Source organism: Bubalus kerabau, chromosome 8, assembly GCF_029407905.1.
Source record: "Bubalus kerabau isolate K-KA32 ecotype Philippines breed swamp buffalo chromosome 8, PCC_UOA_SB_1v2, whole genome shotgun sequence".
In the NCBI taxonomy this organism is placed as follows: Eukaryota; Metazoa; Chordata; class Mammalia; order Artiodactyla; family Bovidae; genus Bubalus; species Bubalus kerabau.
This window is the reverse complement of record NC_073631.1, coordinates 108,610,250-108,638,000: the sequence shown is the minus strand read 5'-3', so window position 1 is coordinate 108,638,000 and position 27,751 is coordinate 108,610,250. Positions and strand designations below refer to the sequence as shown.

Below are 27,751 nucleotides of genomic sequence, written 5' to 3'. Positions count from 1 at the left end.
CTAACCCTCTAACTTCCCCACCTCTGACTTCAGAATGTGCCCTGGTCCTTTAGGAACCAATGCAACCTTGGCAAGGAAGAACATCTAAGCTATTTACCTGTAGGTTGGAATCGTAAGTGACATTAGGAGAAACTTGAATTGGAACACCGTTCTGTTTCACTGTAACTCTGTTAGGCTCCTGGGTTCCAAGGATTTTAATTTCTTTAAATGCTAAATTATTGGGGTCTGTGTAGGTTGATTGCAAAATCTTAACCTCCAGGCGGTTCTGCAAAACAATTAAACACAAAGATCTGCCTTGAATACACAGATGCTCAAGTCATTCAAATAGTCTGTCCTAGACCAGCTACCCAAATGGCCCTGAATGCTTCTTAGTTTTCTCTACTAATGTGTGCTTCAATACAAACTTATTTTTCCCCTGAGGCAGGGAGAAGGAGGGTGAGAGAAACACATACACACACAAAGGAATTTTTTGAAAATTCATTTTAAAAGACTGACTGCTTTGATTTATCTGTATCATCGCCTCTTTTTACTAATGTAGATAATCCAATTATTGGACATTAAGCCATAAACAGAAATGTGTCCCCCTATGGTTATAAATGAAGCTACAAATACACATATACACAAACAGATAGGAGCTAATCATCAGACCAAAGCTCTTAAGATTCATAAAAATATACTACTCACTTGGGTGACAGAGAACTCACATAAGAGATAAAGGTTGTTGGCCACAGTATCTGAAAGGAAGAGAAGGGCAAGTCAGACTCTGCCCAATACAGAAAAACAGATTTCATCCTGGTGCTCCTTGAAGCTGTTATATGGAAGAAGAAAACTGACTACAAATTGGATCTGTTTCCTTTACTTTAACTTCTGTTTCCCATTGCTTTTGTTCACTAAAAGGATACTGTCTATACATAAAGGCCTGCCTCGGGGAACCCTGCCCCTACTCCTGAATGTTAAATCAAAGTGCCTTTGTTCAGGGAGACATCCTTACCCTAACAGCCGGTGAACAGCTGCAGGAAGGAAGAAATTAACATACCCCCTCTCCAAGGCTGGCCATTCCAGGAGATAAGTATAAGACTTAACGATCTTTTGACTTCTTCACCTCCTCGTCCTCTAATCTATAAAAGAACCTGACATCCAGACCTTGATATGTGGTTATTTTGAGACATTAGTCTGCCATCTTCTCCATTTGCCAATTTTCTGAATAAAGTCCTTATTCTTTGCCTCAACACCTCGTCTCCAATTTATTGGCCTGTCATGTGGCAAGCAGAGCAAGCTTGGACTCAGAAACAGAGCTTCATGTTGAGAATGACGGATTATAGATAAGAGTTTCCAAGGCTGAGCCACTATTTTGTCTTTTCCTTCCTACCTTAACCTTGAAAAGGTTCCCCCCCAAGTGCTTCCAAAGTATATGCCTCCAGTGAATCTGCTACCTAAGTTTGAGCCACAAGAATTCTTAATGACTGGAGACAGACAAATGAGCTGAGAAGTATGGCTAGAGGCAGGTGCACTAGGAAAGTGTCCTCTCACTGCCTCACTAGCATGGGCATGTTTTACATGTCCTCTATGCTTGTTCATAAGCATTTGGAGTGAAGGAAAATGCACTGAATGGCAGAAACAGCCTTGAAAACATATTTCAGGGGCTGATTGAAAATCAAATGAGAGCCTATATATATACAATATAGCTGGCCAGTGGAAGAATTCTAAGAGGTGGAGGGGAGTTTTCCTTCCATCCAAGGAAAACATCTACCATCCTTTCATCTACCACTATTCCTAAATTGCACAACCAAAACCAGAATTCTTCTCTCGAGTGATTAACGCTGCAGTGCCTGGTGAGATGTCTCCCACCACTGAATGAGCAGCAGGAGAAACTCAAAGATGCACATCTGGAAACCCCAACGTGGTGCTCACCTTTTGTTTCCCCATCATCCCAGAAAAGTTCGCCTTTTGCTTCTTTGTTCTCATCCAGGGCAATGATTAGACCGAGAGGGTTCCGTCGACTGTGGGAAACAAGATTTATGTGAGAGCCAAAGACTTGGGGCTCAAAGAATTTTGCTAAATGAGCTGTGAAGGATTCCATCAGATTTCAAGTGGGAAAGGTTCCTAGCAGCAGATGGCTCTGCTCGTCTTCAGGCACAAAGGCAAAATCTACAGGGGCATCATTTTCCAGAATCACTAGTGTCACAGGAGACAGAAATATGCCAAACATTGGCGAGAAACATCTATGTAGGAGGCAAGAATTTAATCACCAGAATTGCTATAATAAAAGCTGTTAATGCTGTTATTATTTTGAGTACAGACTATTAGAAGAGAAATCCTAGATGATAATTGGTTCAGCCTAATCATTTTATAGCTGATACATGCAGGGGAAGTATTCACTGAAGTCAGGAGGACATATTTTTTTCCCTACCTAAGAACAACGTTGACTCAGAAACCAAGAAAATACAATAGAATCCATCTGTAGGAGGGCAATTTTCCTAACTTGATTATTTTCAGTTCATTTTGAGACAGAAAAAGGAAACATTCTAATTATTTGCTACATAACTTAGAACAGCAGTCCCCAACCCTTTTGGCACCAGGGACCAGTTTCATGAAAGACAATTTCCACGGAGCAGGAGTGAGACAGGCGGTTTTGGGATGATTCAAGTGCATTACATTTATTGTGCACTTTATTTCTATTGTTACTATATCACCTCCACCTCAGATCATCAGGCATTAGACCCTGGAGGTTGGGGACCCCCACTTAGAAAATGAAACACACGAAGCCAAAAAGATGCTGAAATATATGGACATAGAGACAGAGAAAAGAAGAGCAACTGCATTTGAAAATCTCTCCCTATTTCATCCTCCCCTAAACCACCTCCCAATTTCTGGCTCCTGCTGCACCCCTTACATCCCCTGTTGTATTCTTTCGCAGTCCAGCCTTCCACAGTGCCCTGTGCAAGCCAGATTCCATTATCAACAAAGTCACCTGCTTTCATTTAACACATACGTACTGAGTAGCTTTCAATGCTAGGAAGTCTAAGAGATACAAAATCAAACAGACCACAGCTCCACTGATGACCTTAAATATTGTAAGAAAGATTAAACATATTTACCAAATAATCAAAGCAGAAGGTTGAGTGGCACAAAAGTTAAAATCCTTTCAGGTGTCCATACTGATATTTCTAGCATCATGGTGGCCTAGATATGCTGGAGGATGCCATATACTCTGAAGGTGTATGTGCATGCTTAGTTGCTCATACAACTATTATATAGTAACAATATCTAGTAACAATAGATGATATAGTAACAACAACTCTTTGTGACCCCATGAACTATAACCCGCCAGGCTTCTCTTGGGATTTCCCAGGCAAGAATACTGGAGTGAGTTGCCATTTCCTACTCCAGGGGATCTTCCTGATCCAGAGATTGAACCCACATCTCTTGCAATCTCCGGCATTGGCAGGCAGATAGATTCTTTACCACTGGGCCACCTGGGAAGCCAATAGCCTAAAGGACTTGTCCACTAAAACATTACTTGGTTCTAGATAAATTAGACACCTGATCCTTGAAGGTTGCTAATGTGAAACCCAAGGTGACAGCAATCCTCGTTTGCAACCAAAAAGAAGGCTAATCATCTCTGAAGGAATGAGACCTATAATTGGATCCTTGCAGTCATCACATTTGAAAAACAAAAAAATTACTCAACACATAAGGTAACTAGCCAGCATGAAAGATAGATGGCAAAAGCAACTAACAAGAGATTTATTAAGAGTTTACTAAGAATTTCAGATGTGCAGAGTACATCATGAGAAACACTGGACTGGAAGAAACACAAGCTAGAATCAAGATTGCCGGGAGAAATATCAATAACCTCAGATATGCAGATGACACCACCCTTATGGCAGAAAGTGAAGAGGAACTAAAAAGCCTCTTGATGAAAGTGAAAGTGGAGAGTGAAAAAGTTGGCTTAAAGCTCAACATTCAGAAAACAAAGATCATGGCATCTGGTCCCATCACTTCATGGCAAATAGATGGGGAAACAGTGGAAACAGCGTCAGACTTTATTTTTCTGGGCTCCAAAATCACTGCAGATGGTGACTGCAGCCATGAAATTAAAAGATGCTTACTCCTTGGAAGGAAAGTTATGACCAACCTAGATAGCATATTCAAAAGCAGAGACATTACTTTGCCAACAAAGGTTCGTCTAGTCAAGGCTATGGTTTTTCCTGTGGTCACGTATGGATGTGAGAGTTGGACTGTGAAGAAGGCTGAGCACCGAAGAATTGATGCTTTTGAACTGTGGTGTTGGAGAAGACTCTTGAGAGTCCCTTGGACTGCAAGGAGATCCAACCAGTCCATTCTGAAGATCAGCCCTGGGATTTCTTTGGAAGGAATGATGCTAAAGCTGAAACTCCAGTACTTTGGCCACCTCATGCGAAGAGTTGACTCATTGGAAAAGACGCTGATGCTGGTAGGGATTGGGGGCAGGAGGAGAAGGGGACGACAGAGGCTGAGATGGCTGGATGGCATCACTGACTCGATGGACATGAGTCTGAGTGAACTCCAGGAGCTGGTGATGGACAGGGAGGCCTGGCATGCTGCGATTCATGGGGCTGCAAAGAGTCGGACACGACTGAGAGACTGAACTGAACTGAACTGAAGAATTTCAGAGACTAGAAATCTCAGCTGCAAAGTATAAAGTAACTATGATTGAAATACTTAACAATGTTAAGAAGGGGGAAAAATTAGCTAAGGAGTAAGAAAGTATAAATAATAAGCAGAAAGCTGTAAGTAGCAGCACTCCCTCTGCTAGAGTTTTGGGGGAGGATTTCCCACAGAAGAAATCTGAGTTTAATTTGAAAGAGCACTAAGAATGTATCAGGCAAAGAATGTTGAAAAGGACAATAAGTAGAGAAGCCCAAAGGCAGGGAAAGAGGTGAGTATGTTTGGAGAATAACAAGATTTTTGGAATTGCTAATCTAAAGGTGTGTAGCAAGATGTGTCAGGAGACACGTTTGTTAACTTGAAACCAGATTATGTGGCTTTCAACACTCTGCTAATGACGGATTTTGGAGTTTAACCTGGGAAGCAATAAGTTGATATCCTCATTTTGGAAAGACAGTTTTGGTACCAGGATGCAGAACAGCATAAAGCTGAATAAAGAAAAAGAAAGCAGGTGGTACTGGGTGTATAAATATTTTCCATCAGTATTACAAAGTCAAAATTTAAAAAATTATGGTAGGAAGGAATGTTCAAAAGAAAAGGATTCCTAACCTCCAAAAAATTCCCTGTCTATTAAAAGCTAATAATTTATAGACATGAATATGAATATGAGTCTCTTTAGTATCAGATGGAATGTATAATTTGAGAATCAAAATCATCAAGGAGAAAGTAGTGACATGAAGGAGATTTGAACTGCACAGGAAATAATTTTTGAACACTGTTTTGCATCACAAGAAATGGGCTCATGGGAAGAAAGGAACAGGAAACTGAAATTATAAGGGAGTAGAAATGGACCCAACTCCCTAGAAATGGGGTGTCAGGAGCATAGCACAGTGGAATGATGGTCCAATTAAGGCAGCTGGGGAGATCAACAGGCCTCCTTTACCTGCAATAGAGATGTTCCCCAAAACATGAGACTTTCAGGGATAACACTGCAATGGTTCTAGGAAAACTAGGAAGGTTCACCACCACAGATGTCAGTATGTTTCAAGGAGACAGTCAGAAGGGTTAAGGAAGGACAGAGATTCAGGTCTTTGAAAATCCATTTGGATGCAGCTCTAAATCACAGCTTCTCCAGAAGAGGCCTAGGGAAATCTAGGGACAGAGTTTGATGACCTAACACACACACACACACACACACACACACACACATGCCCTTCCTCCCCACAGTCCATGCAATGCATCAACCTCTTCTACGTAGACAACAGATGGGAACAGAGATGACAGAAACCCCCGGCCACACTGTACCTGGCCACCGTGGTCGTGGCTGGCTGCTGTGTGGGGAAGATGTAGCCTCCTCGCAGGTGAAGTCCAATTTTGTCTCCAGGAAGTTCCATCTCCACTTTTTGCTTCCTCCATTTCATTTGGCCCCCCTGAGGCACACAGACAACTCAAACAAGTTGGCATGCACGCATCACCTCTTAACCACATGCTGACTTACCTACAGCTGTCTCCTTCTCCCACCTAGCTGAATTGCTGTCTAGCCAGGCAATCAAACAAGAAAACGGAAAGAATTTAAGAACAACAGGTTCTGGAATCCGTTGAGGGCTTGGGGGAACACAATGTCTTGCTGAGGCTATTTGACATACATTGTGGGAATTGAGCGTGCTAAATAAGAATCTGACTCAAAACCAGGCTCAAATTGTCTACCGGCCCCAGTATTTGCCCATGAGACCTTCTACTTCCATCTATATTTTATTGCTGAATAAAGTACATGGAAGTATCTTTTTCTGATTTCATCATGACTGTTGTCAAGTGACCTAGGCTCACTTTATTGACTCAGCTGTGAAATTACTACTGGAAGCACGGCAGAAACATTCCTCAGTACACAGATAGATGTTTCTCTCTGCCTAGAGGCATCCTGTCTATGCAGCTTGAAGAGTGGAGAAAAGTCAAAGCTACTTACAGTCTCATAATCATACCAGACAGCATCAGGCATGTATGCAGTCACTTTCTCTGCACCCTGAAATTAAAACAAAATCTTGTCCTTCATGGCCCAGCCTCTGAAGGACAAAAAAAATGGATTTCTTAGCATTCCCTAGGGAAATCCTTCAACATGTACTGAGAATGCATACATGGCCTTTCTTTTCTCTGTTATCAACTTGTGCTTTTCTTCTAATAGAGGCGATAACTTGGCAACTCAAAGAAAAACCCCAGGTGGAATCACATTAGGAAGAAGAATAACAATACTGAAACACATGTTGTGATAAAATAACAGTTCCAGGTTTACACTGTATACCACATTTAACTTTCCCAAGAGTCCCCAGTGATACGGGCTATTGTTATCTCACCTCACAGCTGAGGAACTAGCACGTCATTTCTCCCAGATGTCACTGGTGCCAAGTGGCAGAGGTGACAACCAACACCAAGGTCAGCCTGACCTTAGAATGAGTGCTAGGGCACTGCTCCATCCTGCCTCTCCATCACGGAGCAAGTTATGATCTGCTAGGTGAATCTGACAGTGCATAGGACTGTTCTTGATCCTGGAGTCACCCATAGATGCTTCTACATTGATTGGAAACTTGGTCAAGGACAAAAGACTCCTAGAGACAAAAATGTGTAGCTGTCTTCCCCAAACTCCAGCACACTGCCTTTAAGGCTGCCCCAGCCAGGCATGTAGGAAATGGTTTGGGAATAGGAAGAAGATACATGGTTGCAAGAAGAGAGAAGTGTGGAGTTAGCCGGAACAAAAGCAGAGATTGCCATGGTTACTCTGTGGGAACACTTGCCTCCTCCAGGACTGGGGTGATGAGGAGGCCAGGCCCCCATAAAAACTGCTGGTGCACATCCCAGGTGTTGCTGTCCTGGTAGAACCTAGACACGGAGAAATCTTCCCTGAGATCTGGGCCAGTGCTTTCTGGCGGCTCTCCCCCAAGCCTGTCTAAAACCTGCAGGCTCCCTGCCTGGGGCAAATTCTCCCAACTATTCTGTGACCCCTATTCAATCCCTAGCCCTCCCCGCACTCCTGCAGGCAGACCCAATTTCCCAGCCTCTGTACCCTCCTATGCTTCCCCTAATTTGGACAGAAATTCCTATTTCAGTACTTGTGCTGGGTGGGTTCCAGGCTATAATTCTATTTGCCATATCTCCCTTCAAAAATAAAACAAGCAGGATATTTGAAAACTTCAGCTGACTATCCAAAAACAATTGTATCTGATCACCCTCTTTCCAAAAAAAACAATTAAAAACTTTACTCTTTTCTCTTTTAGGATACCTGCGTTTTAATAGATAATTCCAGGAGATAGCAAAACCTTACCCACAAGAATAAATATATATCATAATATATATTATATATATATATATATATAATATAATACCTGAAGCCTAAAATGTCAGAAACATAAGGGAATTAACTGTGTTTTGATTTTGACAAGAAAAAGTCTCTTTATTTGTAGAGTGTAAAATTATTCTGTTAATTTTAATAAATGAGACCTAGATTCTATTTTTTTAATGTGATGTGACCAAGATTGACCTCAAAGATGTCCCCATTGATTACCAGCAAGTATATCCTCCAATATCCAGGTATTTGGCTTTCAGAACATCTGTGCTCAAAACTGTTAGAATGAATCACGTACAAGCCAATCAATAAAACTGGTTGAATTCTATGTCCAAACTGAGGCTTTGATCTAATTAACAGCAAACACTAGTTCAACCTAATACCTCTATTTTTGTGGGTCGCTTCAGTCGTGTCCAACTCTTTGCCACCCTATGGACTGTAGTCCGTCAGGCTCTTCTGTCCATGTGATTCTCCAGGAAAAAACACTGGAGTGGGTTACCATGCCCTCCTCCAGGGGATCTTCCTGAACCAGGGAATGAACCCGAATCTCCTGCGCTGCAGGCAGATTCTTTACCTACTGAGCTACCTGGGAAGGCCAGTTGAAGCAGGGTCCCCACCTAAACCACAGCCTCTGTCTCAAGCCGGCTAGCTCCACATAAGCTTCCCAGCATCATCTCAGTCCTCAGTTTCTGAACACTTCCTTCTCCTGATCCTGCGGGGGCCACTCAGGAGAATGCCAACCCCACCACAGAGCTACTCATTCTGCAGCCACTAGAGGGCCCCACAGCATCATCTCGGAAGCAAGGACAAACCCTCTCCTCGTACAAATCTCTATCCAGCGTGTATTTCCTCACAGCTGCTTCCTGCCCAAAAACAGGATTGCCTGAAGACCCCAGAGATACCTGCTGGCTAATCTGTTGAGGCATCAGTTCATACTAAACGACCCTAAGGAGAGTCTCTTAAAAGTGCTCTTTGTTAGAGTCAAATTAGATACTCACTGGGTGAAGATAAAAATTCTGATTTCTGGAAATCCTGCATAGTAGTATTCTTATCAGTGTGTAAATGACAGGCTCATTCCTAGAGCCCAAACAGGGTGCATTACAAAAACGACCATCAGCTCCAAGATATCAAAGCCTTTAAATCAATGGTCCCCAACCTTTTTGGCACCAGGGACCAGTTTTATGGAAGACAGTTTTTCCATGGACTTGGGAGGAAGGGGTGCTGGTTTCAGGATGATTCAAACATGTTACATTTATTGTGCACTTTATTTCTATCATTATTACATCAGCTCCACTTCAGATCATCAGGTGTTAGATACCAGAGGTAGGGGACACTTGCTTCCCTTGTGGTTCAGCTGGTAAAGAATCTGCCCACAATGTGGGAGACCTGGGTTCCATCCCTGGGTTGGGAAGACCCCCTGGAGAAGGGAAAGGCTAGCCACTCCAGTATTCTGGCCTGGAGAATTTCATGGACTGTGTATGGTCCATGGGGTCGCAAAGACTGGGACTTTCACTTTCAGAGAAGCTAAGAAAGAAAGAACTTAAATGATTTGTCTAAGGTATGGAGTTAGTTGGGAGAACAAAGACCCCCAACTCCCATGACTTAGAACACTTCTCGTTCCCAAAGGGATAAGGCTATAACACTTAAATATACTTAAAATAACATTGATAGATAGGCAGTAATAGAATTGTAAATGACAAATGATTATTCAAGTTGAAAAAATATATCTGATTAACTGGATTGTTTTAATTTTCCTGCTTCCATTTGATGATACAGTCAGTTTCACTAGTTGTATTGATAAAATTCCTGTGGATTAGATGAACTTACTCATGCAGAAGGGGCCTGGCCACAGTGTCCCCGCGGCTGTGAGCACGGTAGAAGAGGGTGTAGAGATAGGGCAGAAGGGTGTAGCGGATGGTCAGGTAGTGCCTGGAGGAATTCAACAGCAGTGAGTCGGTGCCAAAGGAGGCTGGATCCTGGGCCTGGGAAGAAACAAGAGGTGGTAGCTGTCATCTGGTTTTGATTTCAGAGAAGCAGCAGTGAGCGGCTAGTTCCCCGCTCAGGAATTGAACCTGGGTGACCTGAATCAAAACCAGTAATCCTAGCCACTAGACCAGCAAGGGTTAGAGGCAAGAAGCAAATTTTCCCAGGCTCTTGCCTCTGTTTGAAAGCAAGAATGTTTCAAGGAGGCGAACCATAAAAGCAGGTGCAAAGTTTATTATTAGAGACAGCACAAGTGTGAGCCCACACAGAGAAACAGCCTGTTTAATTAAGACAGAAGCAAGGCAGAGAGGCATACCTGGATACAAAGGGTGTGGGCATCCCCTCCGCCACCCCCCCGGATTGAGGAGGGGCTCAGTGAAGAGGTGGTTAAGTCATTTATATGGGGCTGTTCTTCTGGGTCTTTATTTACCTTTGGCCAACTATCTAGTTTCTTTTTCCACTTCTGACCTGTCCTAGGACCCTCCCCAACATGCAATGTGCAACTTTTTCCCAAGATGGGGAAAAAGTCCAGTCCTATGGGGGGCCTTAGCATCACCTATTCTGGGGTGGTATACCCTCTTTTTGATCCCCAAAGAGCCTTCCTGCACATGTGCAGTGTTTCCCTTGCCCCAGGGAGGGGAAATGACCTTGATCCTTTACTCAGGCAGGGTTTGACTCCTCTCTGTTCCTGCCACAACGGTTAAAAAGTGCCCTGTCTGACTATTTACCCTGTTCTTGGGTTTGTTTGTTTGTTTTTTTTTTTTTTTTTTTTTTTCCTATCTCAAAGTGCAAATCGGAGGCTGTAAATACCTAGCCTGTAAATACCTAGCCTAGGTTGTAAATACCTAGCCTGGAGTCCACTTGCCTCCTTCCTCAGAAAATGTAAACAGGAGGCTAGTGATAAATGCCTAGCCTGGAGCCCATCTACCTCAGAAGGATCTGTAGAAACCAGACTCTATTCATCGCAACTAAGAGTTTTATTCCTGCCAGACCTGGAGCTACCTTGCAACTTTGCTTCTGAGCAATAGGGTTGAGAAAAGAGAGTTCATTTCACCCAGTCAGTGGATGCTCTTCACCCTGTAAGGCCTCCCCCTCATTCATTCTAGGGGTGCTCTCTGGGCAATGCATGCTTGCTTAGTTGCTCAGGCGTGTCTGACTCTGCAACCCCATGGCTCCTCTGTCCATGGGATTCTTTCCAGGCAAGAATACTGGAGTGGGTTGCCATTTCGTCCTCCAGGGGATCTTCCCAGCCCAGGGATCAGACCTGAGTCTTCTGTGTTTCCTGTATTGGCAGGTGGATTCTTTACTGCTTAGTCATTGGGGAAGCTCTTCTCTCTCGGTAGACTGCCATTTAAATATTTGAAGTTTTTCCTTATTTTTATTCAAAATGAGTAACATAGATAATGTGTCTAGAGGTTTGATTGAAAACCTTCACAGACTTGCCATTTCTTTGCTGCAGCAGAAATAGCAGAGGCCACAGCAACAGAGCATTGTAATGGCACACCACGAGTTCTGGTTAATTGCAAACAGTGGTCCCAGTTAGCCTAAGTGAAGCACCAGGGAGGAGGCTGGCTCAACAGATTTCCAGGTGAGGATGCAGGTAGATCCAGTCCTACTGAATGCCAAGTCTATTTTGATCATATCTCCTGAGACACTGACTTGCCTTGTAGCCTTGGCTATTGTGATTCCTGGAAAATGGATAGAATGCTCCCAGCTGCATCCACCGTCTGCAGAGCTCTTCAGAAGTATCCAGTATAAAGCCACATATGTCAGCACCCACCTGGAAGGACACACAGACAGTGACAGCATGTGGACCTCACTTCCATTGCTGCCCCCTGCTCCTGGGCTTTGCTTTCTACCGGAGACCTGCCAATCCAACTTGGCTGACCTCTCCCTGAGAAGGTGAATGCAGTGTGATAGAATTGGGCTGTGTCCCGTGTCCACTCCTTACTGCCAGGTGACTTCAAATGAGTTACTCAACCCTCTGTGCATCAGTTTCCTCATTTTATTAAAGTGGGCACTCTAGGATTTTAGTAAATGAGATGATATAAGTAAAACATGTGACGTACAATAGCTTTCTGGTGAATAGTAACTAGAAATACTGTTGATATTATCACTTTTACCACAGCACTGGCACAATTAACTTTCCAATGGCTAAATCTAATCAGGTCGTTCATCTCTTCAAAAATATCCAGGGTCTCCTGCTGCTCTTCCTCCTGGTAACTCGTGGTAACTGGCTGCAACTCACCTTTCCAGCATCATTTCTCATTCCAGTCCTACATACCCATCCTCACAGATACATCAAATGCTCCCTCTTGCTGCTCTTGTTCAAGTTTATTTCTCAGTCTTAAAATGATCTCCCCTAACCATTAGTCTGATAAACATACCCACTTTTAAGGTTAAACTCAAGTGCCATCTTCTTTATGAAGTAACTATTGACTTCTTCCTGTGACTCCCCTTGTTTCTTGTAATCTTATTAGAGTTGAAAATTCCCTTTCTCGGGATTTCTTTTAACATTTAAATTATATGTTCCTGTTGGCACTATTACCCTAGCTTGCCATAATTATGTATGTGTGCTTGTGTATAAACTGGGTGGGGAGGGAAGGAAGGTGTTTCCATTACTATATGTACGTTTCTCTTCATGTACGCCTAGCTCAATACTTTGCTCAGAGTAAGAGCTCAATAAATAGATACGTTGAATTTAACTAAAAGATCCCAAAGCCATCTCTAGGATGCTGATAGTGTTGTGCTTCCTCATTTGGGTGCAAAATACACAGATGTGTTTCGTTTGTGAAAATCATCATCTGTAACCTTATAGATATGTGCACTTTTTCACATGCAGGTTGTACTTTAATTAAAAAAAAATGTTCCAATGATACCACTTCAAGGTGGTATCAAGCTTCTATTTTTATAAGGCAGTACAGGAAAGAATGTCGTGGTATCAGTGTCATACTAATGTAGATGAAGCAGTGCTCGCCAGATACTTAACCCTGGGCTGCGGAGGGCAGAGGAGGGAAAGTTTATTATTTGGAAGCCATCTAGAATGAGGCATTCTGAGGACTGCCATGTGGACTCACCATTGGGATACCAAACAGGTTGAACTCGAGCATGCCAGGGATGGACCATCGAAGGTCGCTCCAGGTGGCAGCGTTGTCTCCTAACCAGTGGGCTGCAAACTTGCCAGAACCCGCAAATGTAGAACGGGTTAAAATGAGGCTTCTCTTGTTGGGGAACACAGTCTTGACAGTTCTAGAAAGGGAGAGAGGGAGTCAATGTGTGACCTTAGTGAGTCTTAGCCCAGAGGTTAATGTGATGATACTGAAGCTCTCAAGTTAATACCCTACTCTTTTCTTCTAGTTCTCTCCTCTAGGGCTAGATTTGCTATGGGGAGCAGACTGCCCCACTGGGTATGTTTATATTTTGTTTTGTTTTAGGCATTCTATGTACATCATTTACTCCATAAAATCAAATTTCAGTACAAGGATACTGAGCTGGTACCTAAAATCCCAAAGCACATGAAGTCTGTAAGTTACTTAACCCTCCGTACACCAGTCTATAGAGTATGACAGAGAGGAAAATACATGAAACCTTGGACTCATGCAGAAATGAGTCCACATTTTGCTCTTACAATTTATTAGCTGTTTGACCTTGGTTGGGTTACTTCTCTTTCTTTCTTCCAACTTTCTATTCATGCATGTATTCATTCTTTCTTTCATTATATACATTTCATAAATATTTATTAGCTTCCTTCTTCCCTTTGGGTTTCCCTGATAGCTCAGTTGGTAAAGAATCAGTCTACAATGCAGGAGACCCCAGTTCAATTCCTGGGTCAGGAAGATCTGCTGGAGAAGGGATAGGCTACCCACTCCAGTATTCTTGGGTTTCCCTTATGGCTCAGCTGGTAAAGAATCCACCTGCCATGAAGGAGACCTGGATTCAATCCCTGGGATGGGAAGATCCCCTGAAGAAGGGAAAGGCTATCCACTCCAGTATTGTGGCCTGGAGAATTTCATGGACTGTATAGTCCGTGGGGTTGCAAAGAGTCGGACACAACTGAATGATTTGCACTTGCATTTTCACTTTCTTCTCTACGTGCCCAGGATTTTCTTCATTCATTCAATAACAACAGCCTTACTTATCTTGCCAAGTTCTAAAAAATAACATAGTAGCACCTGGAATCTGACAAGACTAAGAATCTGGTCATGTATTAAGTCTCTCTGATCATGTATTGAGCCCACGTGATAATGGCCTTACTCTGCAGTTGCGATGGCCATGGAGTAGCCGTACAGATTGTGGACATCGTAATGCTGCCCCCAGTGCTGCACTGCGTCCATGCAGATGCTCTTGCTGAACAGGTACCCATCCAGGATTTCTGCGACAAAAGAGGGTTCAGTCAATGACAGCCTGAGCTACACATTCCCCATTTCTCGACTATCACCAGACAAGGCGGCTCCCCGAGCAGGCAATTTTATGGCCACCCTGGAAGTGGACATACACTATCCGCACAATCAGAGAGCTATATACACAGTAGTTTCTCTGTTATGCAAAACAATTGGGCTGACTTGACACCCACACACATCCTCCCACCTGGGTGCTCAGGTGACCAGAAACAAGAACTTAGAAGTAAGTGGGTCAAGTTAGATTTGAAGTTAAATCTGAAGTCTGCAGACTTAGCTGAGTGATCCAAGAACAAAAATATTTATTAAAAATAAATTTCTATCCCTTCTCTCTGTTGACCAGATACTATAAAGGATGATCGACCAACTTGTCATTCATTCATCCAATCTTCTCTGCTCCCTTCATACCACTCTGGTTCAGATCCAAATTACTTTGGATCTTAACTATTGCAATCATTTCCTTAATGGCTTATTTACCTCTGATCTATCGACTTTCTAATTCTTATTAGAAGCACACATAATGCCAGATCAGTATTTCCAAAACCATTTGACTGCCATATTTCCATTACTAAAATATTAGTAATTTCCATTACTAAAAGAATGAAGCCTCCCATCTAAGTCGCTCACTGTTTAGTCTTGACCCATTTGTTACAATTTCTTATTTTCTTGTCAGATTCAGTTGAGTTCAGTTCAGTTGCTCAGTCGTGTCTGACTCTTTGCGACCCCATGAATTGCAGCACGCCAGGCCTCCCTGTCCATCACTAACTCCTGGAGTCCACCCAAACCCATGTCCATTGAGTCGGTGATGCCATCCAACCATCTCATCCTCTGTCGTCCCCTTCTCCTCCTGCCCTCAATCTTTCCCAGCATCAGGGTCTTTTCCAATGAGTCAGCTCTTCACATAAGGTGGCCAAAATATTGGAGTTTCAGCTTCAACATCAGTCCTTCCAATGAACACCCAGGACTGATCTACTTTAGGATGGACTGGTTGGATCTCTTTGCAGTCCAAGTGACTCTCAAGGGTCTTCTCTAACAGCACAGTTCAACAGCATCAATTCTTTGGCACTCAGCTTTCTTTATAGCCCAATACATGACCACTGGAAAAAACCATAGCCTTGACTAGACAGACCTTTGCTGACAGAGTAATGTCTCTGCTTTTTAATATGCTGTCTATGTTGGTCATAACTTTCCTTCCAAGGAGTAAGCGTCTTTTAATTTCATGGCTGCAATCACCATCTGCAGTGATTTTGGAGCCCAGAAAAATAAAGTCTGACACTGTTTCCACTGTTTTCCCAACTATTTGCCATGAAGTGATGGGACCAGATGCCATGATCTTAGAAGTCTTCAAAAGATGCTATAATTTTAGCAATTTATTCCTTTCTTAATCAAGATACTATTTCTCTGTGAGCCTCTAGTTTTCTTCAAAATACAATAAATGCTGTGATCCTAGGACCACACCCTGGGAGATGCTATTGGTCAAAGTTCAATCAGATCTCTCTAGCATTCTATTCACTGACACTGACTTTGTCCTCCCAAGCCATGGGTTCTGGCTTCCTCTCATCCTGTCATCCAAATCTCTTCTTTACTCTCTTGACTTGACCAAACTTGACTTCATCTGAAGACCAAACCTAGTTATCTGGTCTCTCTCTGGTAAGCCCTGACCTGTCTGGGTCCACACTTGAGAGCAGAATGAACTAACTGCTAGCCTCTGGTTTCTGTACCATATCTTCTCCTGACTTTCCCCTAGAAACAGCTCAGATGTAAGCAGAAGGACTAGGTTGCCCCTTTTTAATTTATGCCTCATCTAAGAAAGCAGGGTGTTTTGATTTTCTTCTCTGGTTTTCTTTATACGGTACCCACATTTTCCTTCCTCTATGCAATTTATGTACAAAAACCCTCAGCAGGTTGTTATATCTATCCTTATGAATTTAAAATATGAGGTGTGTGTTGCCACTTTAATCAGGCTAATCAATGCTTACTGGGAGTGAATGGGGGATAATTTAGATTGCTTGTGGGACATCCTGAAACTGAGCCATCCACGAAGTTGGCAACTTCATTCATATCCTACAAGACAAAGAGCAAAAACTATTAAGAAAGAGTAACATTTCTTCATATGTTCTACAGATGGTGTCTTTTTTTTTTTTAAGGACTCAGAGAAATAATTCTACATATTTCTTTTCTAAAGAGGTCCTTAGGTTAAAGAGAGAAACAGATGGTCCTGCCCTGTCTTCCCTACCCATTGAAGGCTTTGTGGAGAAAGTTGTTAAAATCCCTTCAAAATGACATATGTCTTCAATCATTTAAACTGAAATATTTCTCAAAATATTGGGTTGGCCAAAGGTTCATTTGGGTTTTTCCGTAACCTCTTACAGAAAAACCTGAATGAAATTTTTGGCCAACCCAATATTAGGTGAATCATATTTCAATTTATATGATCCCATATAAATCAACTTATATTGATACATTCTCTAGATATGAAAATATAGCTATGAATATACACATATATAAATGCATTTGCATATATAAACATATGCGGAGAGAGTGAGTGAATAAGCAGGTACCCACAGCTGTGCAAGTGAGAAGTCTGTAAAGATGCACACGGAAATACTGATAGCAGATGCCCTTGGTTGATATCATTTTCACTCTTCTGATCTGTTTAGCTCTACTGTTTGCATTTTCTACCTTTCCCTTATAAATAGAAAGAATTTCAATGCTAGTGCTCCCTAAATTGTGTTGAACACCTCCTGCTCTGCATTGGTTTTCGTTCGATATTAGTCTATGAGACATTTGTCCTTTCTGTAGCCACAGTTCTGTCCACACCTGAGTACCCTGGCTCTGGTCAGTATATCCAACTTGTCCGAGTGAAAGAGCCCTGAACTGGCCGTTGAACCATTCAGTTACTTCGTGACAATGACAATGTCTTCCCTGGTGGCTCAGATGGTAACGAATCTGCTTGCAATGCAGGAGACCCAGGTTCAGTCCCTGGGTCAGAAAGATCCCCTGGAGGAGGGCATGGTGATCCACTCCAATATTCTTGCCTGGAGAATCCCATGGACAGAGAAACCTGGCAGACTACAGTCCATACGGTTGCACAGAGTCAGACGCAACTGAGCCACTAAACACACACAGACTTGGATAGAACTGATTCCTGAGTTTACTTCCAGTTCTAACAATCTGCTTTTGAGTCTAAGCTACCTGTCTTGGTAAGATTATTTGAATAGTAAGAGAGGGAATACTTAGAATTACTGCCACTCTTGCTTTCCTCTCCTCTTGACCCTGTGCTCCATGATTCAGTGACATAGAGATACACAGTCTGAATGTTAGCCGCCTATTCAACAGAAAGTTAAGAACTCTAAATAATTGAGAACCTACTGTATAGCTCAGGGAAATTTACTCAGAGCTCTATGATGATCTAAATGGGGAGGAAATACAAAAATGAAGGGATGTATGTATACATAAACCTGATTCACTTTGCTGTACAATAGCAACTAACACAACACTGTAAAGCAAATATACTTCAATAAAAATTAATTTTAGGGAAAGAGAAAAAAATGTTAAGAACTCACAATCCAGATTCCATCAAACTCTACTTGACTGTGGAAAAGCTCAAATTCATTTGTCCACCAAGCAGTACACTTAGGGTTGGTGTAATCAGGAAACACAGTTTTTCCAGGCCAGACCTGCAGGAAGAAAAGAAAATAATTAATCAGAGAAAGTTAAATGAATACAGAATAAAATAGAGTAGAGTACTTTACAAAGAAATTCCTAATATGATTATGGCAACAGAGCTGCCCAGACATAGGTCATTTTCAGTTAAGGATGTGAAGCACTTCAAATACTTAGGATAAACAGGAGTTGTCAACTGACACTTGAAGAAAAGAAGTTATTAAAAAAAAAAAAAGATTAAATCATTGTTAAAGTTCAACTCCCAATCCTGGGAATGATAAATGAGAGAATGGTGGTGGTTTAGTCACCAAGTCCGGTCCAACCCTTCCGATCCCATGGACTGTAGCCCGCCAGGGCTCTTTCCATGGGATTTCCCAGACAAGAATACTGGAATGGGTTGCCAGTTCCTTCTCCAGGGGGTCTTCCTAACCCAGGGATCAAATCCGGGTCTCCTGCATTGCAGGTGGATTCTTTACTGACTGAGCACAGGGGAAGCAAATGAGGAAGAGTACTGTGTAATTTCAACTGAGGCATCACAAGTTGTATGTTCCAACCATCAATCACTCTTCTCTATTGTCTTCCTATCCACCTCCTGTCAGACACTATGCACTCAGGTCAGCAGAGATATTAGAAGTGAAGCAGCAGATAACACTTTGATGGAAGACAAGGACAAATAGAAATTTGAGAAAGAACATCAAACTTGTCAGATAACAGAAAAATTCAGTAAAAAAAGGAATGAAACAGTTCCACTGGATTTGCCAATTTGAAAATAACTGGTGCCATTTGTCAGAGGAGGGATGGGGAAAAAAGCAGACTGAAGTCAGCTAAAGAGCAAATGGGGAGTGAGGAGGGAAATATTCAGTATCTACATCTATTGTTCAAAGGGACTTTGCTATGAAGGGAATGTAAGAGCTCAGATGGCTGGTAGGTATTTGGAGATAAAACCACAAGGGCAAGTCGATCCCCAGCAAATAATGACAACTGAAAATGTAAAACAAAACAATTATACACGCACACACTCACACACATATAACACAGCCACAGCCCCCACCCCCCCACCGGCTCCTAGCTTCCCCATTAAGTTACCTCCCCAATGAGTGGAGTCACTCCATCTGAAGTATTCACCCATATCTTCATATCTGAACCCCGGTCATATGGGCCATAGGGATTACTTAGGGAAGAGTTGTTGGAGATGGCAGGATCCTAAGAAGGAGAAAAATACAGTGATGAACCTAGCTTTAAGCCAGAGGCACTGAAAGGAGATTGGAAATTGGGGATGAGGTGGGGAGAGGGGGCTTCAATGACAAAGAAGAGAAGGGACCTGATGTGGGGGTATAAGAGGACTGCCCATACCACAATGATGACCAGTTTCTGTCCGTTATTGTGTAATTCTTTAACAAACTCAGGGAAGCCCTTGAAAGCTGCTGGATCATAAGTGAAGTCCTTTCTTGCGTCCATGTAATCAATATCGGCATGCTGAACATCCTGAAAGAATACACAAGGTCCACAATTTATGGGCCCACCCCTGGAATCAGATTAGCTGCATCACTCTACCTTGTTGTCTGGCCTTCTAGCATTAAAGTCCAATCTAACAGACAAACCAAGACAATTACAAAAAAAAATCACTAAGGCTGTCAAAACACATCCATTACCTAAATGCCATGTCATCCACAATAAAAAAGGGAAGGGGCTGTGTCTCCCACCTCCTCTTTCTCATTTGACTGCCCCATATTCTGTTTTGTTGCTTCTCTTCTACTTCAAGCCTTCTTTGACATTTATTCTTTCCTAATCTTACTCTTACGAAAACAGTGAAGCCCAGAAAGAAATTGACTCTTGCTCTAGGACCTAAATGTCTGCCTCCAAGGGCATGGGGTAGAGGACAGAAGAAGATTATTCCAGAGAAGTTTGGGCTTTTCCCTTTGCATCTCTTGCAATACCTCACTACTCATTATATAATAGACACATTCAAGTGTGGTCATTTAAAACATAAAAATATGTTATTACATGCATGTACTATATCCTTTTGCTCACTTAAACTAGGAAAATAAATGTCTTGAGAAGTCAAATAAAAAATTCATTATGCGAAATGTAATCAATACAGTAAGCATAAGACAATTTTACTATTAAAACACGTGGTAAGAAAAATAGAGAAAGAAACAGATTGTCTCCCAACCCCATAATTGTGGTCTCTATGTACTATTTCCTGAACCAGTTGCTTTAGAGGAATGGTTGGCCCGACAAAAGAGTCTGGCATTCTGAATATGTAAAAATATTTTTGTTATATATTTAAAAAAAAAAGCTCAGGAGGAGAAAATATAAACACATGTTCTTATTCCCCAGTTCTTTTAATTTTGGAGCATTTTTTGAAATCTTACTTACATAAGGCAGCTGCGCAGCACGGTTTCTCTCCACGACTTCTTTCATGTTATCTAGGGTTCCATAGTCATAACGACTGAGATGAAACCCAAGCGCCCAGTATGAGGGTAGGGCTGGCCGTCCAATGAGCTGAAAGAGTGATGTAAAATGAAAGTTAGGAAATACTCTGCTTTTAAAAAAATTTATTCTGAGCATTAGTTTGGGGGCACAAAATACTACCCACTTCCCAACACACTATTTCCTTAATGTTAGATGCTAGTCTGTTTTTCCAGCCCCTTTATAAATCATGGAGGGTAGGGTCAAATTGTAGTAGCACATTTGTAGCAGTTACTTATAATATTAACAGCATATGTTTATAAGTCACACTTACATTAAATTTCATTTTCTTTGTGCTATTTAGGATTTCCTTAATCATAATGATGATATCGTAAGTTTACCTCTAGATATTCTTGAACAACTTGCTCTGGAGTATTCCCCAAGAACACGTAGAAGTCAAGAATGCCCCCAATGGTGCGATAAGTGACAGCTGGGGTGGGCTGGAGGAAAACCTCTTGAAGATTAAAAATGAAGCAAATAAACATTAGAATTTGTTTTAGAGTAATAAATACAAAGTTTAAATTTGTAGACCAGAAGGTCCCCAATCATCTGAACACTAATGAAGTGATTATAATACCTTGTTTTTGTATAAAAAGGGACAAACTCTGATGGTCAAAGTCCACCCTCATAGAATGAGAGCGGTCAAAGCTTTTGCTCTGTAGCAGATTTTCATAATGGTGACTGGAGTATTTTTAGTGTTGTATCAGGATTTCATGAAAAAGCAACCAGTTTTGCGAAGAGGTTCAGAATAAGCCACCGTGGCATAAGAATGATTATAAGTTGAAGATATTTGAGTTTCTGAAATCCCTCATCAACCTAAACACAGAGCCTCTCATAAACACTCTGATGTCAAACTTCCCTGGTGGTCCAGGAGTTAAGACTTTGGTTTCCAATGCATGGGGTGTAAGTTTGACCCCTGATCAGGGAGCTAAGATACCATGTGCCTCACAGCCAAAATACCAAAACATAAAACAGAAACAGTTTGTAACAAATCCAATAAAGATTTTAAAAAGTGTTCACATCAACAAAATCTTTAAAATTAAAAACTTCTAACTGGGACAACCCAGAGGGATGGTATGGGGAGGGAGGAGGGAGGAGGGTTCAGGATGGGGAACACATGTATACCTGTGGCGGATTCATTTTGATATTTGGCAAAACTAATACAATTATGTAAAGTTTAAAAATAAAATAAAATTTTAAAAAAATAAAAAAATAAAATTAAAAACTTCTAAGAAAAGAAGTTAGTTGTCATAAACTCCCTGCTGCTGCTGCTGCTAAATTGCTTCAGTCATGTCTGACTCTGTGTGACCCCATAGACGGCAGCCCACCAGGCTCCCCCGTTCCTGGGATTCTCCAAGAAAGAACACTGGAGTGAGTTGCCATTTCCTTCTCCAATGCATGAAAGTGAAAAGTGAAAGTGAAGTCATTCAGTTGTGTCCGACTATTAGCGACCCCATGGACTGCAGCCCACCAGGCTCCCTCATCCATGGGATTTTCCAGGCTAGAGTACTGGAGTGGGGTGCCATTGCCTTCTCTGCACTATTCTCCTAAGGACTCTCTAATCTTTCCAAAAAGTCATTTGTTGTCCCATTAAATGCCTTCTCACCCCTTCAGGGAGTTATTTGTTTCATCCTAAGTAACTTTCTTCCTCTACCTTATTAGGATGGTAATGTTAGTTGCTCAGTCATATCTGACTCATTGTGACTCCATGGACTGTAGGCTGCTAGGCTCCTGTGTCCATGGAATTCTTCAGGCAAGAATGCTAGAGTGGGTAGCCATTCCCTTTTCCAAAGGATCTTCCCAACCCAGGGACCGAACTCAGGTCTCCTGCATTGCAGGCAGATTCTTTACCATCTGAGCCAACAGGGAAACCCATAGGATGTTATGTAAATTCTAACCCAAATTCTAACCACCCCTTTGAGCTACTTATTGAGCACTCTTGTGCATATGTATGTCACACATGTAAATAAACTCAGTCTTTCTCTTACTAACCTGTCTTTTGTCAGATTGATTCACAGGCCCCCAAATACCTAACTTAAGAGAACAGAGAAAAAAATTTTCTCCTCAGGCATTCACAACTACAGAACATGCTCTTCCAATCCCATTACCCATCATAACTACAGGAATATAACCCAGCTACACTCACAGAGGTCAAAGCCTCAGCGGATCTCATATCGAGCAAGAGCCAAACTAAAACAATGTCAGAGATGATATTATAAATTCAAAATCTCTCTAAGCCCCCATTGCAGTTCTCAAAGATGAAGTCTCCCCATCACCTTGATTTGCATTAGCGATAATGAAACTAGAATACCTCGTAACACCATGCATAAACATAAATTCAAAATGGATTAAAGACTTAAATGTAAGGCCAGAAACTATAAAGCTCTTAGAAGAAAATATAGGCAGTACACTCCTTGACATAAATCACAGCAAGATCCTCTATGACCCATGTCCTAGGGTAATGAAAATAAAGACAAAAATAAACAAGTGAGAGCTAATTAAACTTAAAAGCTTTTGCATAGCAAAGGAAACTATAAACAAGGTGAAAAGACAACCCTCAGAATGGGAGAAAATAATAGAAAATGAAACAACTAACAAAAGATTAATTTCCAAAATACACAAGCAGCTCATGCAGCTCAATACCAGGAAAACAAAAATCCCAGTCAAAAAGTGGGCAGAAGACCTGAAAAGATATTCCTACAAAGAAGACAAACAGATGGCTAGTAAACACAAGAAAAGATGTTCAATGTCACTCATTTTCAGAGAAATGCAGATCAAAACTACAATGAGCAATCAACTCACACTGGTCAGAATAGCCATCATCAAAAAATCTACAAACAATAAATGCTGGAGAGGATGTAGAGAAAAGGAAACCCTCCAACACTGTTGGTGGGAATGCAAGTTGTTCAGCCACTATGGAGAATAGTATGGACATTCCTTAAAAATCTAGGAATAAAACTACCATATGAGCTAACAATCCCACTACTGATCATATGCCCTGAGGAAACCGTAACTGAAAAAGACATGCATACCCCAATGCTCATTGCAGCACTATTTGCAATAGCTAGAACATGGATGAAACCTGATGTCGACTGACAGATGAAAGGATAAAGAAGTTGTGGTACATATTGTTGTTGTTGCTGTTGTTGTTCAGTTGCCAAGTCATGTCTGACTCTTCATGACCCCATGGACGGCAGCACACCAGGCTTCCCTCTCTCTCACCATCTCCTGGAGTTTGCCCAAGTTCATGTCCATTGAATCGGTGATTCCATCCAACCATCTCAGTAATATTCCATTGGAATATTACCAGCCATAAAAAGGAATGTGTTTGAGTCAGTTCTAATGAGGTGGGTGAACCTAGAGCCTATTATACGGAATGAAGTAAGTCAGAAAGAGGAAAAGCAAATATCATATATTAACGCATATATGTGGAATCTAGAAAGATGGTACTGATGAACCTGTGTGCAACGGAGCAATGGACATGCAGACAGAGAGAACAGACTCACAGACACAGTGGGAGGAGAGGGTGGATGAATAGAGTAGCATTGAAATATATACATTACCAGAGGTGAAATATATTGCTAGTGGGAATTTGCTGTACGATGCAGGGAGCTCAACCTGGTGCTCTGTGGCCACTTAGAGGGGAGGGATGGAGTGGGCGGTGGGAGAGAGGTTCAAGGGGGTGGGGACATACATACACCTATGGCTGATTCATGTTGATGTCTGGCAGAAACCAACACAACATTGTAAAGCAATTATCCTCCAATTAAAAAGGAATAAATTCTTAAAAATCGGTCTGATCAGGCTTAGAGGGAAAGGTCACAGGATCCTAGATACTCTAAGTCTACTCAACTTGTTTTCTGGTTCCTTTCAGCCACCGGAAACTGCATTTGCATTACCTCAGTCTATTCTTTGACTATCAGGTAGCTTAGAATCATCTAAGATTCAATTAAGTATCTTAGAAACATCTTGTATCACTCTAGTTATTCTCAGTCTGGTAAAAAACAAAAATCAGAGCCTAATTTTTCAAATTTCTGATTCTTTGCAAACTGATGCTTTTGTAAAATAACACAAAAATGAAACACTAGAAAAAAGGTTCATGCATGCACTTGGATGGTATAGCAATGTTTACTTTCAGTTTCTATATTTATGTTACTGTAGACCTGAAACAGTCTGTGAACCTTCCACGAACCACACTTTGAGTGGCCCTGATCTAGTCCACTGAGTCTCAGTCGAGAAGACGGTGGGGATCAGTATCCTGTGCTGATCATCAATTCTGGGATTCTGACACAACCGCTCTCCCCCTACAGTGATTGAATCATTGCCCTGGGATTGTATGTGATGGTGCAAGTAGAAAAATAGTTAAGAATCGTTGATCTGGTCTAAAACCTTCAAAGATAAGGGAGTGAGCTACTTTCTGGAATCCTATGATATTACCATGAGATCTTAAACAGTCTGAAAATATTCTGCATGGCCTTCAACACTCACCCCACTTTACCTTGCTACCCTTGGTGTCTCAATGCAATATTCACTGCTCATTTGTATCTCCTTGGTTAGGTTCAGCTATTAGAACAATTGGACTTCCCAGGTGGTTCAACGTTAAAGAATTCAGCTGCCAATGCAGGACATGCAAGACATGCAGGTTTGATCCATGAGGTGGGAAGATACCCTGGAATAGGTAATGGTAACCCACTCCAATATTCTTGTCTGGAAAATCCCATGGATGAATAAGCCTGGCGGGCTACAGTTATGGGGTCACAAACAGTCAGACACACAGCATGCACACACTAGAAGAATTACCTGTTTTTTACCAAAGCTGATATTAACCCCTGTACTGGATGGATGTCTGAGGAAGGAGAAAAATAAATTGGTAGAAACTGCCTCAGAATAGATTATAGGGAAGGTTAACTGTTTTAACTCAAAAATAGAAAATTTTCCAACAGAGGCAAACAGATTGAAGAGAATCATAAGCTAGGAGAGGACACTCAACTCATGGCCACCTTGGGTCAACAAGTAATGAAACAGGGATGATACAATCAGAGAACATATGAAACCCTAAAGGGCACCATTCCTTTATCATGATGCTGTCAGAAAGGGACTGAAAGTCATTCTTGGGTAGTCTTTTCATGAATATTCCTTTAGTCTTTTACCCATGGCATTGCTGTTCAGCAGAAACACTCCAAAGGACAATCCACTAGCATCTTCAAGGCATAGGAAGAATGTCTGTGCACCATACAAGTTAGTTCCATCCTGCAGAAAGACAATTTAAAAACAAAAATTTACAAACAAGCCCCGCATGGCCAGAAATAGCTTAGGAAATCAGTATTAATCATGCAAGAAATGGACAAAAGAACTTGTGGTCAAAGAAGACACAGATTTCTAATACAAGGTCTATATTTGGTTGATGTTAATCAAATGAATTAGTATTTTCTTATACAATGAGTTGGCTGTGAGAGCTTATGATGTGTTAAGATGTAGGAGAACAGGAGTTTTGAAACTGTAGTTCATAACAGCTCTTCTCTATAGGTATCAAAAACAAACTTACGTTTGCTGCTGCTGCTGCTGCTAAGTTGCTTCAGTCGTGTCTGACTCTGTGAGACCCCATAGATGGCAGCCCACGAGGCTCCCCCATCCCTGGGATTCTCCAGGCAAGAACACTGGAGTGGGTTGCCATTGCCTTCTCCAATGCAGGAAAGTGAAAAGTGAAAGTGAAGTCGCTGAGTCCTGCCCGACTCTTAGCGACCCCATGGACTGCGGCCCACCAGGCTCCTCCATCCATGGGATTTTCCAGGCAAGAGTACTGGAGTGGGGTGCCACGAAGGGGAAACTTGGCGGGGTGGAGAGGGATAAATCAGGAGCTTGAGATAAACATACACACATTACTATCTATAATATAGATGACCAAAAAGGATCTACAGGGAATCTACTCAATATTTTGTGATAATCTATATGAGAAAAGAATGAATATAAGTATATGCATAATTGAATCACTTTTCTGTACACCAGAAACTAACACAACATTGTAAATCAACTATACTCCAATAATTTTTTTTAAAAAAGCAGCTCTTCCCTCAAACAGGCTTGACCTTGACTCAAAGAGGTTTGACCTAACCCCACCTGCAAAAACTTCATCAAGTCCTAATATAAATCAGTTCAGTTCAGTTCAGTCGCTCAGTCATGTCCAACTCTTTGTGACCCCATGGACTGTAGTACACCAGGCCTTCCTGTCCATCACCATCTCCTGGAGTTTACCCAAACTCATGTCCATTGAGTCAGTGATGCCATCCAACCATCTCATCCTCTGTCGTATACAAATCAGGCACCATTTAATTTGCAACTAGATGGAGATCTATTTAAGATATCTGGTCTTCTAGTCTTCACAAGAGTAAACATTAGAACTTGAGCTGGGCTTCTAGACTTGGGAACAGTAGTTCTCAACCTGGGCCACATTCCACCTCAATTAAAACAGAATCTCTGGAGACAGAAGCTGGCAGCTATAGTTTGTTGAATTCCCCAGGGTGTTTCCAAAGTATAATCATGTTTGAGAATCACTGCTCTGGGCCAGTATGTCTCAAAATTTGGTGTGCATAAAAATTCCAAAGGAACTTAATTGAAGTGTGGGTTCTAATTCAGTAGTTAGAAGAGAGAGCTGAGAGCCCAAATTTCTCATGTGGTGTTTCCTGTGCTGCATACTTCAAGCAGCAAGGATCCTAGGCTCCTTATTAAACAAGCATCAGCAGCCAAATCCCAGATGACCTGCTCTGAATCAACACCTGTCCTGTTTTTCTGATAGGATGTGGTATGGTAAGGAACATGGGCAAGGGGTTAGATCTTATCTCTGTTCCTTACAAACTATTTTTTGTTGTTGTATTTGTCGTTTAGTCGCTCAGTCATATCTGACTCTTTTGCGACCCCATGGACTGTAGCCCGCCAGGTTCCTCTGCACATGGGATTTCCCAGGCAAGAATACTGGAGTGGGTAGTCATTTCCTTCTCCAGGGGATCTTCCTGATTCAGGGATCGAATCCACATCTCCTGCATTGGCAGGCAGATTCTTTACCACTGAGCTACTAGGCAAGCTCTTGTTTGGGTTTTTGGTTGTTTTTTTTTTTTTTTTACATTGTGCTATTTATCTGGCTTCTCTAAACCTCAGTTTCTTTGTCTGTTAGATGGAGTAAAATAAAATTATTTTTTCAGAGTTCTTTTGGTAAATAGAGATAATGTATTTTTAAAAGTCATTTAATAAATTA

General features: G+C 41.7%; 1 protein-coding gene across 1 annotated transcript in view; it reads right to left on the bottom strand.

The window, feature by feature from the left end:
• Positions 1-27,751, bottom strand: part of MGAM (maltase-glucoamylase) — a 190,282-nt gene that overhangs the window by 142,415 nt on the left and 20,116 nt on the right. The window contains exons 7-23 of the mRNA XM_055589393.1: positions 25,653-25,752; positions 20,844-20,956; positions 20,410-20,535; positions 19,384-19,515; positions 19,117-19,233; positions 17,931-18,044; positions 16,344-16,428; positions 14,222-14,339; positions 13,045-13,216; positions 11,631-11,747; positions 9,812-9,966; positions 7,437-7,521; positions 6,614-6,670; positions 5,956-6,080; positions 1,912-2,000; positions 685-734; positions 98-265 (exon numbers count right to left, since the gene is read on the bottom strand). Coding sequence (XP_055445368.1) covers positions 98-265; positions 685-734; positions 1,912-2,000; positions 5,956-6,080; positions 6,614-6,670; positions 7,437-7,521; positions 9,812-9,966; positions 11,631-11,747; positions 13,045-13,216; positions 14,222-14,339; positions 16,344-16,428; positions 17,931-18,044; positions 19,117-19,233; positions 19,384-19,515; positions 20,410-20,535; positions 20,844-20,956; positions 25,653-25,752 — 1,923 coding nt within the window. The remainder of the gene's footprint in view (positions 1-97; positions 266-684; positions 735-1,911; positions 2,001-5,955; positions 6,081-6,613; positions 6,671-7,436; positions 7,522-9,811; positions 9,967-11,630; positions 11,748-13,044; positions 13,217-14,221; positions 14,340-16,343; positions 16,429-17,930; positions 18,045-19,116; positions 19,234-19,383; positions 19,516-20,409; positions 20,536-20,843; positions 20,957-25,652; positions 25,753-27,751) is intronic.